Source organism: Rhinatrema bivittatum, chromosome 8 (genome assembly GCF_901001135.1).
Source record: "Rhinatrema bivittatum chromosome 8, aRhiBiv1.1, whole genome shotgun sequence".
NCBI lineage: Eukaryota > Metazoa > Chordata > Amphibia > Gymnophiona > Rhinatrematidae > Rhinatrema > Rhinatrema bivittatum.
The window spans coordinates 131,546,709-131,563,768 of record NC_042622.1 but is presented as its reverse complement, the minus strand read 5'-3'; the positions used below and the strand labels follow the sequence as shown (position 1 = coordinate 131,563,768).

Here is a 17,060-nt window from a genome sequence, read left to right as displayed (position 1 = left end):
CAATGTTCACTGTTTGAAAGTAGAAATAAAAGTTCTTTCTACTTCCCTCCTCCCTCTTGCCTGTGATGAAATGGATCAGTCTTCTAGTTTTCTGTCAGTGTCTTCCTTCTCCTCCACTGACATTTGAATGTTCCAATGTCAGATCAGAATGGAGCATTCAGGGCAATGAAAGTTCTTGTAAGTGATCGTCATACCATGAGCATAGCAGTAATGCACAATATGCAGAGTGGTTTCTAATCATGCCCTTTAGAGGAATTTATAAATTAAAAAGGGAAGAGAAAAGATGAATATAATCCATGGAAATTGTTTTCCAAGCATTGATTTATTCATTAAACTTTCCTCAAAGCTGAATGGTCTGTCAGGCTGCTGTGCAGCTTTTCTGTTACTGCCGTTAGTTATAACTTGTCTTCCAAAAGAAAGCAAAAATGGAAGAGCACATTGATAAGTTAAAAAATATTCTTTTGAATGCATCTGTCTTATCTTACGAGGACATATGCTATTTGAAAACATTTAGGATTGGAGATTGCAAGGCTTTCAAAATTCAGAGCGAATAAAATAGTTTACATTTTGCATTTTAATTCCCTGCGAGTGAGTCTGCTTAGGCCCTTCAACTTGGATTTTTTTTCCTTCTTCAGAACAAACACGAGTAAGCTTTACTTAACCTTTCTGCTTCAGCTGGTTATATTTTGTAAATGTGAAGGACTGTCAGCCTCAGGAGAAGATCTTAAACAGAGAGGTTCAGAACACAGATCATACTGAAAGAGCTTATACAAACAGATTATGCCAGGAGGCTGTAATGGAAACAGACAGGAAGTGCCTGCCAAGGGGAACATGTTTCTGTCCCGGCAATCAGGATTTACTTCCAGCAGAAGATACTTCCTGGTGGTAACTCTAGTTCTTTATAATGAATAAGTGACTTTTACAACAATTGATTCCCAACCCAACTGTTTTCCAGAGAAGGGGGTAATTATCAGGGCTGGTGCTATCCCTTTTCCTGCCTGTGCAAATGATTACTGTGCTGTTCCCATCCCACTGTCGATTCTTTTTTTTTTCCCTCCCAATAATTTTGTGTCTGAACATTGTTTACAGGTTCGGTGAGGTTAAACCAGTGGTTCCCAACCTTTTTTGTGTCATGGCACACCTGGCATTGGACTCACTTCATCATGGCACACCAGCACCTTCCCTATCACCCATTTCCTTGGCATCATCATTCTCTCTTTTTTTTCTTCTCCTCCCCCAACCCCTGGCATCATCACCTTCCCTTCTCTACCCCCCGCCCCCTGCGTATTATCACGTTTTCTCTTCCCCCTTCCCTTTCCCTCCCATCATCCCCGGCTTATTCCTCTCTCTTCCCTCTCCCTTCACTCCACTGCAGTCCTCATCTTCCCCCACCACCCCTGATATCATCACCTTCTCCTCCTGTCCCTCTCCTCCTATCTTCCAGTATCATCACCTTCTCTTCCCTTTTCTCTCCCCTCAGTCCTTGAAATTATCACCTTCACGCCTCTCCCCTCACCCTCTATCATCATCACCTTCACCTCCCTCCTCCCCCTCCCCTGCATCATCACCATCACTTCCCCTCCCTGCTCTCTCTCTCTCTCCGCCCCCTGACATCATCTCCATCACCTTTTGTCTCCTACCCTCTCATTCCACCACCCTCTTCCATCACCTTCCCTTTCCTACCCTCCCCCTCCTTGGCATCAGCACTTTCTCTTTCCTTCCTTCTTGCCATCCCCTTACCTCATCACCTTCCCTTCCCTCAACCTCAACACCCTCAGCTTCCTAGCAAATTTGGCTGCCCTTTCCAGCAGCACTTCCTGGTGATGCTTCTTTCTCCTCTGCCTGTTTCCCTCTGAAATGGGAGCTGCATGGGGCCTGCAGGACTTGTAAGCCTTTGGAGTCCAGTGCAGTTTCAACTGCAGAGGGGGAAAGCAGAAGCAGCAGCAGATAAGTGCTTCTCTCTGACTCCCCCTGCTGGCCGGAGGATATCCTGCAGGCCAGCTGTTGGAGGAGAAAGAGAAACTGAAGATTGCCAGGGCACACTGGTTGGGAAACACTCGGTTAGAGTAAGGCTACCAGATTTCAGATGGGAAAATCTGAGATACTTCTTTCCTGAAATGCCAATATTGGGCAAGTAGTTCATTTGTGGAGAGGGATAGTCATCTGGTAGTCTGTCCCCATGTAGTCATCTGGTAGTCTGTCCCCATGGAAAATTGTAGTCATCTATTCTCAAAATACACCCAAAAGCAAAATCTCAGAATTTTGAAACCACTGAATATTTCAATCCCGATACAAATCTTCCAGGCTGATGAGTATGCCCTATTATAAGGGAATTAATTATGCATCAAAATAATTCAAAACAGCCAACAAAATCCAGCTGTTATCATTATCAACATGTACATTTTAAAACAAATCAATAAAGAGTAAATGGCAGTCCCTCTCCTTCCAAAGAATATAAATTCTATGTGGGAAACACATCTCAGTCAGAGACTTTGAACTAAATCCTAGCAATACACCAGGATCAGTGCAAGGATATTAGATGCCCTAAGTGAATCTTACAGCCTTGTTCCCCTGCCCTCCCATCATCATAATGGCCCTCTCCACACATAATTAAAAATTATGCATTTATAATAGATTTTACATAAAAAAGGCATTCAGAATTCAGGCTTCTGAGGTAAACAGATCACTTACAGCAATATGCATATTATATTTACATGCACTGTTGTGGTGCCAATAGAAACCCTGGCAAAAAAAAAAAAAAAGCAAAAAGGACATTTGGAACCCATAGGATATTAGGTCTAATGTATTGTGTGTTGCGTGTGGACTTGGTCCTCAAAAGGCCATGAGGAAACTGAATTACAATTGCTCTATAGTAAATCTCCCATACTGAAACAGCACTCACAGAAACAACCGCACCTATGAAAAGGCAACACTGCAAATATTATACCAGGTCCTAAAACATCAATGCACCTCCTATTAGGGAAAGAAGAACAAGTCAGACTGCTATAGATCCCTACACAGAAACTACACACTAAAAGAATACCTCACCCTGGTCACACATGCAGAAAACAGACAGACCCTCACCAAATACAGAATAAAGAAAGCATAAAGTATAAATAGAAATGTGCAAACAAAAACTAAACTGTTACTTGATTATTACAAGAAAAACTAAAGAAATAAAGATATATACAGGTAATTTAAGAAAGGAAATACCATAAGATTGTATAGAATCAATTCAATAACATTTCCTTATTCTAGCCCACAAATGTGGGCGCATTATAAAGGTAAACAAATATACACAAAAGAAAACACTACATTACAGGAGAGGGAAGAGATGTCTATAATTAAATCTACAGAAAAACATATCCCGCCAGTCCTTTACCCAGCAAATTACACAGAAGTCGTATTATTAATCATTCAAAAAAGTTTCCAAATGCATGGAGTTGGTGAAAACAAACATATTCTTCTGGTAAGTAACTAACACTTCCGGGGATATTTTAGGAAGAAGGTGGCCCCCAATTTTACAACCTTCTACTTTAACATAAGGAAATGTTTCCCCCTAGACTGAGTAACAAAAGAGACATCTGGAAAACCCAGACTTTCTTCCTACAATATGTTAGAAATTACAGGAATTTTGTCAACAGAGTATCCCAATACTTCAATTATATATTTTTTAAACATTTCATATGGTGACACAATCGGGTCTTAGGGGAAATTCTCAATAATCTCTATTCCGGAGTCTATAAGCAAACTATCTAGAAGACCTCGCAGATAGTACTTCAACTTCCTCCAACTACAGCACAGGTGATGTCATCTTCAAATGCCTGGTGAGACCTCATAAGCAGCGGTCCTGCAGAAAGACTGGGGCGCATACTGAGGAGAGCAGGAAGAGAGCCACGTCTCGCTTCAGAAGACCTCGCAGGGGGCAGTCAATAATTTAGAACCCTAATTGACTGCATTTAGTTTGTGGCTCTAAGGAAGTCATACAGAGAAACAATTTAAAACTAACAGCTAACAACCAGGAAGGAAATTTTAGAGACAAAAATCTCTGTCTTTCTGAACATCATGATTAATTGCCATTAGTGCATGTTGTGCTGGAGGTGGACCCTTGGCCTGGTGCAGGATTGGAACGGCCCTCTGGTCAGACCCAGAGAGCGCCTGCCACCAGGTGGCGGAGCACACGAGGAGACAGAGGCTAGCTGGAGCTTCGCCAATAACAGTCCGGGGTTTCCGCAGGTTGAGCCCTTGGGTACCCGGACCACCTGGACTTAGGTGGGCCTCAGAGGATCTTCCGGAGAGATAGAGGAGGGGTGTGTCCACCACGAGCAAGGTTGCGCGGCTGATGCAGAGAGGATGGACCAGACCCGAACTGGAAGCCCCGGAGACTTCAGAGAGGTAACAGTTCAGGAAGGGTCTCCGGGCGAGGCAGGCAACGCCTGTGGGTCTAGTCAAGTGAAGGCCACGGATGGATTCCAAGCAGGTTGGTCTGGTAGTCATGGAAGGCCAGAAGAGAGTGTCTGAGTGAAGCGCAAGGGTCAGAGCCAGAATATCAGTCCAGAATGGTCAGCCAAAGCAGGGGTCAATACCAAGGTCAGTCCGAACGTAGTCAAGGCAAGCGAGGGTTGGTTCCAGGCAGCAGACAAGAGAATGGTCAGGCAGGCAGAGGTCAGTTCCAGGCGGCATACAAAAGAATGGTCAGGCAGGCAGAGGTCAGTTCCAGGCAGCAGACAAAAGAATGGTCAGGCAGGCAGAGGTCAGTACCAGAGATCAGTCCGAGGCGGTACTACCTGAGTAAGGATATAGGAACACACGGAGACTCAGGAACAAGGAGACGCTGGAACAAGGAGTCACTTGGAACAGGATTAGGAAAGCTTACTACACCACGGTGTCAACCTGATTGCCAAGGCGAGGTCCTGGGGACAGGGCCTCGCTATTTATAGGGAGTTTCATGTGACATCACCAGGCAGCTGAGCTGGGTTTCCCGTGCTGGTCCCTTTAAAAGGAATGATGTCGGCCGCATGTGCGCCTAGGGGCGGGGCCAAGGCAGCCAAAGACTCTGAGCCCTGACGGGAGCTCCGCTGTGAGGCCTGCGGCGTGGAGGAAGCTGGGGAGCAGCGTGGGGAGCATAGGGAATGCCGAGAGCTGGCAGCAGCGACGAGACCGGAACTAGTCGAAGGCAGCGCGAGGTGAGCAGGCCCGGTCGCAGCACCCACGCGGCCAGGACGCGCAACAGTGCAGAGTTATCTACCAATGGGATTCAGATAGATTTATTCATACATCTGTTAGCAGAGTACACTGAAGTGGGCCTTTTCACTGCTACTTAATGAGCTTTATTCCACCTTATCTTGCATTATTACTTGTACTGAAACCTGTAATTAAAATCACTTGCCAACAAGTAACCATTTGTGTTTTAGGATCATGTACTGCATATGCCAAATGTTTGCTTTCACTAGTTTAGGACTCTTATATGACACTACTTGTGTATTTAGAATCATAGCCCTGCCCAGATGTACAGTGTTGGCTTGGGCTCCACCCCCACCTCACCCCTTACTCTTATACCCCCATTTCCTATAGTCCCTTTCCCTCTAAGATTTGGGTTCATACTGTCAGTAACAAGGAGACTCTGTTTTGGGAGAATGACATAGCCACAGCTTTTATTTGTTTTTCATTTAAAATTCTCATAATAATAAACTGGGTCCATCTGGGCAATTTTTATAAAACTGTTATTAGGCAATGCATCATTTTCTGTTACTGCCCCAAGGTGGGGAGTCGCTATCTTTATCTATGAAGGACACTGAAATGGTTTGACCTCCTCTTATTTTTATGTAACACCTATCAAATTTCACTTATGGTGCCAAAAGTATCTGTTGGAAACTGTGAGTGAAGAAAATTCCTTCCCCCAAAGGGTTTGGGTTTTGGAGGTAGAATACAGATGGCTCCAAAAGGTCACAGGGAGGAGTCTAGTCTTCTAGTTTGTTGAAAGAATTTCAATAAGGAGTCTTGAGGAGCTCAGGGCTAGTTTGTTTAACATAAACAGATCCACTGAGGAGCATTGGAGGCTTACTACAGTAAGGACTATAGTCCAGCTGGAAAGATAAGAACCTCTTGTCCAACAGAGACACCATCAACCTGGGGAAGACTGCTGCCAGAGTGGTGTGTGAAGGTGAATAGAGTTTCATTCCGTTTTCCATTGAAATATGAGGGGACACAGTGGTTTTTCTGAAGGGAATGCCAAATCTCCTTTTCCATGTCACCTTTTTGGCTGTACATATACTAAGGATAAGGAGGCCCCATACAAACATGTGATGGCCAGACCTTCCTCCTCCCAACTTTATGTATTCATTCATTCTTGTGATGCATGGAGAGCCTGCCCTGGCTGTAGATGCACAAGAGTGGATTCCCTATCTTACTGCCATTATGAGTTAACTTGAACAAACTTCACTGAAATAATGTAAACAGCCAGATAGCTAAATTATATGTTAATTATAAGATATGCCCAGATAGATCTCTTGAATGCATCATACACCATTACAAAGTTGTGACCTGAGAAGATACCCCACACTTCCGCTGCTCTACCCTACTCCCCTATCACAGCCCTGTACTCAAATCTAACAAAATCTACTAAGGAGTGCACATTCTATATGCGGAGTAAGCTGGCATGCAGGGTCATCAAAAGAGGCTGAGTTGTCCTGTGCTTGGCTTTTAAAAACCCATTAGGATATCCTGCTCAAAACTGACCCTACCCCCATTGTGGCTATTGGATGCCACAGCCAGCCCAACTTCAGTTGCCCTTGTCCTGAGGACTCTTGTGCAAGGCCAAAGCTCAGGCAGCCATTTCAAGCTAGAGAAGGGTGCCATGCTATATGGAAGCAGGTATGTTGTGCCCTCGACTGCTTAGGGTCTGAACTGGCCAAATTAATGTGGCACTTAAGGCAGGAGTTAAGGAATGTGAGAAACTGGCTAGCTTGTTGCTGACCTACATTCTAAAAGTACTTTTGGCTTTTGAAAAATCTAATTGTAGATTCTGAATCCTCCAATGTACAATTTTGTGTCCACTTTGGATCAAAAGTAATTAAAATTTTTGAGAACTCATTCCTTTCTTTGAAATTAAACACCCAAAAATTCATGTGATTATTTCAAAATGCATCACTGTGCAGACTTTTCTCTCCTAGCATAACCGTGCCTTCTTTTATTATTTATTTATTTACTGGCATTTGATATTCTGCTTTTTACCATGAATGGTCTCAAAAGCAGATTACAATAAATTTAAAGTAGGTTACAATAGTATTAGATCAATAAACAATATTGGTTGAGCATCTACAGTATATATTTAAATCCAGATTCATATTTAGGTTATTTTGTTGATGTTGTAGAACTAGGAATACTTCTGTGGTAACTAGGATGTTGAACAGGAAGCCTCAATTGGGAATGCTTGGCTAAAAATGTATTTATTTATTTATTTATTTGATGGCTTTATTTTTATACCGGTATTAGTGGAGACATCATACCGGTTCACATTTGAACAGCAGGTTTGAAAGTACATATTAACAGGGAGAAAAACGGGGGGGGGGGGGGGGAAATCACGCAAGAACAGAGTAGAAATACAGTGCAACAGCAAGATAAAAACTCTTAACATAAGGTGAATCTCCAAAATTGTCGATATATGTGACAACATAACATCGTAATAATATATGCATGGGTAAAACATCTTAACTGCATGGTCAAATATACATGGGACAGAGACAGACTAGGTGGCTAAGGAAGAATAGGGGGAGGTTGACTAATCAGGATATGCTTGTTTAAACAACCATGCTTTTAGTTTCTTTTTAAATTTGAAGGAGCATGGTTCGAGATGGAGACTTGTGGGGAAGAGAGGTGTGCTATTTTCAGGGAGGGCACAAGCAAGGTTCCTTTGTTAGCTGTTCTGTCCGATTAGGCTCAGCAATGCTAAAAGGAATATCAAGCCAGTTGGAGTTGTAGGAATGAGTGGATTTATGTACGATGGTAAGTGTTTTGTAGAGTATTCGGGAAGGGATGGGGAGCCAGTGAAGGTCTTTGAGGATGGGGGTGTTGTAGTCTGTTTTAGCTTTTTTCCTGAAGGTGGGGTAGCTGGGGATAATGGAAGAATGTTCCAGATGTTTGGTATGTAACAGCTAAAGGCCCAAAGACTGGTGCAGGAGCAGAGGTGGGGTGGAAAGTAGAGCCAGTTGGGAAGATCTGAATTCTCGCTAGGAGGCATAAGGGCAAAGTTGCAAGAGAAAGTTTGGGGCCTGTTTGTTCATGCACTTGAAGATGAGGCAGAGTGTTTTGAACTTGATCCTGTTCTCTTTTGGTATCCAGTCTAGCTGAGATAGAAAAGGTTTTATGTGGTCAGATGCTTTTGCTGCTATGTTATGTAGGAGCTAGAGGCATTTGAATTGTATAGGAAGGTGCCATTGAATAAAGAATTGCAATATTCTATTCTGCTGGCGATTAGTGCGCGGATTAATGTAGCAGATTGTGTTTATCTAAATAGTTTCGTAGTTGATGGATCTGACACAGATGTATGAATGAGGTTTTACTAATTTGGATATGTGTGTTTCCATACTGAGGTTATGATCAAGTAGGACTGCTGAGCTTCGTACTGAGTCTTTGGGATGTCATGCAGTATTTAACAGCGCGGTGACCATAAGGGATGATCTTGGTGGCTAATCCAGAGAGTTCTGATTTAGAGGGGTTTCAATTTGAGTTACTTGCATGGAGGGGGTGCAATTTTCAAATGACCATATTATGTGGGTAAATCTATGCTTATCTGCATGAGAACCTTTGAAAATTTGTTTTGCTACCTTACCACCTGGTTTAGATGTTGATTAGATTTTACTGATATGTTTGTGTGTATGAACATCTATGTGTAGGAAGTAAATTGTATTAGATACACATACAGAGGTGTATTTTCAAAAAGATCTGAGTGCCTTACTTAGGTAGCCAAATTTTAGCTACCTAAATATAGGAAAAACTTTAGTTGAATTTAAGGCTTTAAATTTGAGGCTGAAAATTCACCTAAATCTAGTTGGCCAAAATAGGGCACCTGAGATTTAGGCTACTTATTTATTCTCCTAAATGCGAGAGCCTAACATTAAAAATCAGTGCCAAGTTCCTATCTTGCTTTCACAAAGGGCCTCATTTTCTAAAGTATTGCAGGCCTGCGATACTTTAGGGAATGAGGGGCGGGGGGCCGAAATGGGGGGCGGGCCTGTGCTAGCCGGCAGCGATCGCACCATCGCGGTGCGATCGCTGCCGGTTTCGCACCCAATAGCGCCACCATAGAAGGTGTAGCTATTGGGCGCGAACTCAGACGCGAAAAGGGCCTTACCTTTTCGTCGTCCGCGGCGTCTTCGCGGAGTCGGCCCCGGTGACATCCCGACTCCTCCTCTTCCGGGGCCGACTCCGCCCCCATTTTGGTCCCTTATCGTGTGCGATCCCTCTGGAAAATAATCCCTCTGGAAAATGAGGCCCAAAGTTAGGTGGCTAAATCCTTTGAAAATCTACCCCATAACTGTGGTTATGCACTTCACCTCCAAGGCATCTTGCTCTTTGAACATCTAGCTATGAGGGCAGGTATTAAAACCTAAGCTAGGGTTGCTCAAACAGGTCCTACGCCCCCCCCCCCCCCCCAGTCAGTTGGGTTTTCAGGACATCCCTAATGAATATGCATGAGAAATATTTGCATACATAGGAGGTAGTGCATGCAAATACATCTCATGCATATTCATTAGGGGTATCCTGAAAATCCAACTAGCTGGGATGGGGAGGGGGGCACCCGTAGAACTGGTTTAAGCACCCCTGACTTAAGCAAGTCTTATTTGTCACTTGATTGGGGTGGTTTTGGTTATGAACTTGACCTACAATGGAAATGAAATTCTAGCAGCCCACCTTAAATCAGGTACTGCCAAACACTTTATAAAATACAAAACTGTTTTTTCATCTCATCTGGGCTAAGATGTTTCATTTTGCGTTTTCAGAAGAAGTTATGTTAGCAGAAGAAGACAAGAATGCAGAAGAGAAGTCTCCTCTAGATGGTAAATGTTCCCCTAATTAAAATCTTAACGATACAGAAAGACTTGATGCTGGCAAATATGAGACTATTTAGTAAAGGCAAAAGCTGTCCATATTCTCAGGCAGTGTGTCCTCCACACTCTGAACACACAGCACTGCACTCCCAGAAGGGAAACTATGGGGATATTTCTCACACTTATATTAAAACTTGGACACACAAAGGACAATATTCAGCAGTATGTAGATGGAAAACTCAAGATGTTATCTGGCTAAATGAATATTTGGGCACTTATCCAGCTAAATTCTAGCTGGATAGCTTTTTATCTGACTAAAATTTGGCCAGATAAGTCAGGGGCATGCCTGGGGCATAATTGGGAGGAGCTGAGTTAGCCGGATAAGTTATCCGGCTAACTCTAATATTCAGAGTTAGCTTGATAACTTATTTGGCTAACTCTGGTCAGCCCATATGCCTGTCCTAAAGTTAGCCATATAAACTTATACGGCTAACTTTAAGATAGTTGGATATATCTAGTGGCACAGCCGCGCCGCTGAATATATAGACTAAGTTTATCCGGCTAACTAGCTGAGCCACACAGAGGCTGAATATGGACCTTGCATTTACCAGCTGTTAATTTATATAAATATCTGTTCTTGGATTTTTTTTGCCCCTTCCTTCCAGAACAGTTGCTTTAGGTGATTTAGGTTCTTTTGTGACCCAAGGCTTGGAGAATCCTCTTCTGAGACCAGAACTTTCATTTTTCTCTTAGTGCTAGGATCATGCATGCTAGCGACTGCTGCCAAGCCACAGATCTAGCTCAAACCACTGTTATTTATAGTAAAGATTTAGGAAGCAAGATTAATGTCTGCTTTTGCCTCTGTTGTATCTCTGCAGGTCAGCATGAAAACTAAAATAGTCAAGAATCACCACTTAATATATATAATCTGCTTCTTCTCTTTCTTTCTCTCTATTTAGTGCTGAAAAGAGCTACGATCAAAAAAAGTAAGAATGACCTGATCCATGCTGAGGAGGGTGAAGACCATTTCACAGATATTTGTTCTGTTGGTGAGTAGGGTTGACAACTTCCAGCTGTGAAAATTCTGAACACTTGGATGCATGGAGTAACATTTTCACCCTTGTCTTTCCACATGACTTTTTATTTTAAAAAAACTTGTATTACTTGCTTTATTACTAGAAAACTGTGCACAAAGCGAGGTGCAACCAAATGATCCCAAATATAAAAATACCAACAACATCCCTTTAGAACAGTCAGAAAAATTTCAATTAAGTAATAGCTGCAATCCCCATCATTAGGAAAACTTAATTTTTTTTTTTTACCTTATATCACACCCCTTTACACACCACTACCATCCCAGGACCGGTGCAAGGATATTAGATGCCCTAGGCCATGACTTCCCAAACTTTGAGCCAATATATCCCCATTTTACCACTTGAAAATGTATATGACCCCAGAAGATTACCAAAACAAATCAACAAACATGCAATCCCCCTCCAGCAATCACTACATTCTCATCCTCCTCACACTCCAGCTAAACCCCTCACTCAACCTGCATCCCCTCCAGCTGATCCTCTCTTATATCCTACAGCTCCTCTCACCTTCCCAAACCATCCCCTCTCTCACCCCCTCTAGCCCTTTCCTATCTTCCTAGCTAATCCTCTCTTATCTCCATGCCATTTTAATGACTCCCCAATTGATCCTCTGTCATCCCTTCCTCTCACCCAATCCTCCAGTCTCACTCAATCCCAGCCTCACCTCCAACCTCACATCCCCTAGTTGATCCCCTCTCTTCCTTACAATCTCCTATTTGATCTTCTGCCAGCCCTCCCTCACCCTCCATAGCCAATTCTTCTCCAGGTGGTTTATCTCATATTTGTCCACCATATCACAGACAGTTTGTATTGGTAACTCCTCCTCTACTTGGCATGATGTTTTCTCAGGAGTACCACAAAGTTCCACACTCTCTGCAGTGTTATTTAATATTTATTCCTCCCCATTATGTACCTCGCTATCCTATTTAGGAGTAAATTATAAATTGCACGCTGACAATATTCAATTTTTCATACCTAAACAAACCACCTGGACAGCAACTAATGATCTACTGAATTTAGGCTTCTCCACTATAAGATCATGGATTTCACACCATCATCTTTTAGCAAATTTAGAGAAAACTGAAATGTTAATCTTGAGAAGATTACCTCCACAAGGTGCCCCTTCTGCTTTCACTTTTGAAAATCTTTCCATCAAAGTGTCTTTCCATCGAAGTGTCTACAACTGTCTGCAACCTTGGGGTACTTTTAGACCAGGAGCTGCCTCTGAAGCCCTACATCAGCTCCTTAGTAAAAATCTTCTTTTGCCAAACCAAGACATTTGAAACCTCTACTGCCAGCTCATGATTTCAGAGCTGTGCTCCAAAGCCCTAGTTCTTAATAAGTTAAGACTATTGTAACGTGCCTTACTTATTGGGTTATCTACTAATTCAATTAGAGCACTGCAGTTAATTCAGAATTCTGCAGCCAGACTTTTACCCAGAAAAGGCTCACGTGAGCATATTTCACCTTCCCTGTACTCATTACATTGGCTTCCAATATCATGGTGCCAATCAGTAAGTGTATATTAAATTTTATTTAAACATAAGTTTCGTATATCAGTATTATATAAGGACCACTATGTGCTGTGAACATTACAAATTAAAACCAACAATGACGCATCACTCCCATTATACCAATCATACCATTCATACCATATATCCCAACTTACCCCTAAAAATCAGTATACTAACAATTCTTATACCATAACCAACCAATGTTGACATGCCCAACATATAGCGTACAATAAATCTCTACAATGTATTATATCTGGTAAATACATATGATGGTTTAACCATTAACAATCTTGTAATAACAAATTGCCAATGTAATGTTTGTACTACATCCCAGCCTTGTTTCCCAGTGAGGAGGGGTAAATCAAAAAAACCCTCCCCAAAAAACAAAATGGGAATGCCTTCTCATTTTCAAAAATCTCTCTTTGACTGATGTTATGCTGTCAGCATAATATCAGCCATAGCAAAAGGTTCACAGGTCTCCAGCCCTTGTCCTTTGGGTTCAGGGAGTTGCCGTCTCTAACAGGGTTCAAGGTTTAAACAACAGTCCCAATCTCAAATACTAGGATAATTTCTAGCCATCAACAATCTTGTTGATGTACTACAAACATTATATTGGCAATTTGTTATTACAAGATTGTTAATGGTTAAACCATCATAGGTATTTACCAGATATAATACATTGTAGAGATTTATTGTACGCTATATGTTGGGCATGTCAACATTGGTTGGTTATGGTATAAGAATTGTTAGTATACTGATTTTTAGGGGTAAGTTGGGATATATGGTATGAATGGTATGATTGGTGTAATGGGAGTGATTCGTAGTTGTTGGTTTTAATTTGTAATGTTCACAGCACATAGTGGTCCTTATATAATACTGATATACGAAACTTATGTTTAAATAAAATTTAATATACACTTACTGATTGCCATTATAATTTGCCGAGTCCTCTGTCCTAACAGTTTAGCTATTTTGAGCAACAGAGGTAATGCACATAGATTTATGACATGAATAGGTTCCAATATCATGGTGCATTATTGTTTTACTAGTTTTCAAATTGTTATATTTTAATGACTCTTCCTGGGCGCATGCTATTTTAAAGCTGTATCTCCTCCCCCCACGCACACTACTTTCAGCTAACCACAGTCTGCTAGAATTCCCATCTTTTGGAACCATGCATTTATTCAAGGCACATGAACATGCTTGCTTTTTTAGTTATCGGTCCTTATTTGTGGAAGTAACTTCCTGATAAAATTAGATCATTAACTTGTGTCTCTGGTTTTAAAAAGGCAGTAAAGACACACTATTTAAAAAAAAGCATTTAATGATAGGCAGTAATTTGTTCAATGTTATAAGATTTGTGCAGATATTACTATTGTATAATCAACATTTTTTTTTTATTCCATGATTTCTGCAGACTATTGTGTAGTCAAGACACTCTACTCATTTTAATGCAGCTGGCAGTCTTTGGTGGCACATGGATCATGCTTTTTTTATAGATGTATTTTACTGATTAAATTTTATAGATGTGTTTAATTATGCCTTAACATTTTATGATAGCCTAATTTATGTGATGTTTATATGTTTTATGAGCATTTTAGTTGTAATCTGCCTTGAACATTTGAAAATGTGTGGAATATAGGTTTTTTTAAATAAATAATAAAAAAAATAGGTGATCCAACACTCAAACCCCTCCTTCAAATAGTCCCTTTGGCAAACATTCCCCTGGTCAGGGTCAGCAATGTTTCCCTTTTGACCCTGGGCCAAAGGTGGATGATAACTGTTGGGAAGAGAGGGCAGGCTGCTGACAGGGGCACCATTTTTTTTCTTGGATAGATTCAGTAGTGGGTGAGGAGACAGAAGTGTCAATCTCCACTAACCTGTGCACACTCAGCACACTCTTCCCTTGGCTGTCCCAAAGCCAACTGTGATTTGCAAATGGTAATATGAGGAAAGGCTGAAGAGGTTAGGGCTGTTCAGCTTGGAGAAGAGACGGCTGAGGGGGGGGGGGGGGGGATATGATAGAGGTCTTTAAGATCATGAGAGGTCTTGAACGAGTAGATGTGAATCGGTTGTTTACACTTTCGAATAATAGAAGGACTAGGGGGCATTCCATGAAGTTAGCAAGTAGCACATTTAAGACTAATTGGAGAAAATTCTTTTTCACTCAACGCACAATAAAGGTCTGGAATTTGTTGCCAGAGGATGTGGTTAGTGCAGTTAGTGTAGCTGGGTTCAAAAAAGGTTTGGATACGTTCTTGGAGAAGTTCATTAACAGCTATTAATCAAGTTTATTTAGGGAATAGCCACTGCTTTTAATTGCATCAGCAGCATGGGATCTTCTTAGTGTTTGGGTAATTGCCAGGTTCTTGTAGCCTGGTTTGGCCTCTGTTGGAAACAGGATGCTGGGCTTGATGGACCCTTGGTCTGACCCAGCATGGCAATTTTTTATATTCTTAGTAATGAAAGTCAGCATTGGGTCTGTTAGTCAGTGCAAGCTCACTGGTCCTTTGGCAGCCTGGATCCCTTCTTGTTTAGAGCTTACTGTTACCACAGAAACTCATGTAAGGGCAGGTCTGCTGCAAGTATTGCGAGTGTGTTTACTGACTTCCACTACTAATGCTGCAGCTGGTACCTGAAAGAAATATGCTGCTCTTTGAGGCACTTGTGACCCAAGCTCAGCATTTTTTGACCCTGTTTGGGGTCCCAACCCACAATTTGGGAAGCCCTGCTCTAGGCAAAGCTTACAGCTTTGTGTGACCTTTCCCCCCAGCCATTCCCCCACACACAATACCTCACCTAAGTCACACATGCAGAACACAGACAACCCTCACCAAATGAAGAATAAGGAGATCATAATATATAAATAGAAATGTGCAGACAAAAACAATTGGAAACTGCAACAAGTCAAACTCTGTATATAGTGCAAAACTAAAAAAAACAAACATCTTCATTCCTGATAAAACATCAAACAATAAAATCAAGAAAAATTAAAATTAAAAATTAAAAAATTAAACCATTAAAATAAAATAAAATATAGAAAAAAGTGAAACCATACAAATAAAAAGGATATGTATTTCAAAACAGTTGAATTGACTATCATCCAATAATTAATAACTTGTATTAAAATTTGTAAAAATTTAACAAACATCAATAAAATGTCAAAACAGCAAACACATCAGATAAAGTCCAATAGTTAACAAAAATAGGTGTAAAAACTAATCCCAGCTCTCCATACCTGGAAACATTTAGATTTCCAAACACCCTGAGATTATCATGGATAAGTGGGAGGGTGGGGGGGAGGGAGAGAGGGTGCATACTTTATCCTCTCTCTCTCTTATATATACAAACTCCCTAACATACATATTCATTCTCATTCACACATGTTGACTGTCATGCACACTACTCCGCTCTCAAACACACAGACTCTCTCACACTCACAGACTTTCTCTCTTCCTCCCTGCTTCTCATACACGCGCACACACACACACTCACACACACACTCACACACACACACACACTCACACACACACACACACGCTCCCACAATCACTGGCTCTGTCTCTCTCACATATACTCATACACACAGGCTCTCTCAGACACACTAATTCTGTCTTCTTCATACATGCTTTCTCTCCCTCATACACACCAACAAGCTCTCTCTCACTCACTGTCCCACTATCCCTAATATACACACACATACAGGCTCTGTCCTATGCGCTGGCTGTCTCTCTCCCTCACATACACACGTACAAAGGCTCTCGCACTCACTGGCTTTCTCTTGCTCTATCACACGAACACACAGGCTCTCTTCCTCCTCCTCCTCCTTCCTCCTTCCTCCTCTCACCCCCACACACAGGCTCTTTCGTATTCACTGGCTCTCCCACTCCAGACACAGGCTCTCACACACACACACAACCCCCTCCCCTTCACAAATATGTAACCCTTTGTCGGGGAGGATGCTGTTTCCCAAGGACACACAAATTAATTTCCTATTTCTGGGGCTGCTCTGGCTAGCACTTCTCCCATCAGTCTTTGTCCGAAGGGGTGGGTCCTTTTTGTGGGGAAAGTTAAGCTTATAACCCAGATGGTGGTGTGTTTCTAGCTTCTTCTTCCTTAGTAACAGAAATGCTGTTCCCAGGACAAACAGGCAAGACAAGATACTGGGTGTTCAAAATAAAAGTTTACTGATTCTTTAAAGTTAAAGCAAAGTCCAATTTATCCAAATGTGTGAGATTGCAGCTATCTGACTTACAGTTGTTAATCTTCCTCTGGGTATGTGTCCTTTCTCTCGGGTTCCTGGGTTTGAGTTTAACACTTATGTTATAAGTGCATAAGCTGTCCCAGGAGGCCAAGGAAACCTTACTGGTAGGGGAATCCCCTTAGGACCGGAAAAATCGTAC

The 17,060-nt window shown here is 41.8% G+C and overlaps 1 protein-coding gene across 1 annotated transcript in view; it reads left to right on the top strand.

Annotated features, from left to right (window-relative positions):
• CACNA1B (calcium voltage-gated channel subunit alpha1 B) overlaps window positions 1-17,060 on the top strand; it is a 1,161,590-nt gene that overhangs the window by 775,252 nt on the left and 369,278 nt on the right. Inside the window, exons 9-10 of the mRNA XM_029613506.1 lie at window positions 10,002-10,064; window positions 11,009-11,098. Coding sequence (XP_029469366.1) covers window positions 10,002-10,064; window positions 11,009-11,098 — 153 coding nt within the window. The remainder of the gene's footprint in view (window positions 1-10,001; window positions 10,065-11,008; window positions 11,099-17,060) is intronic.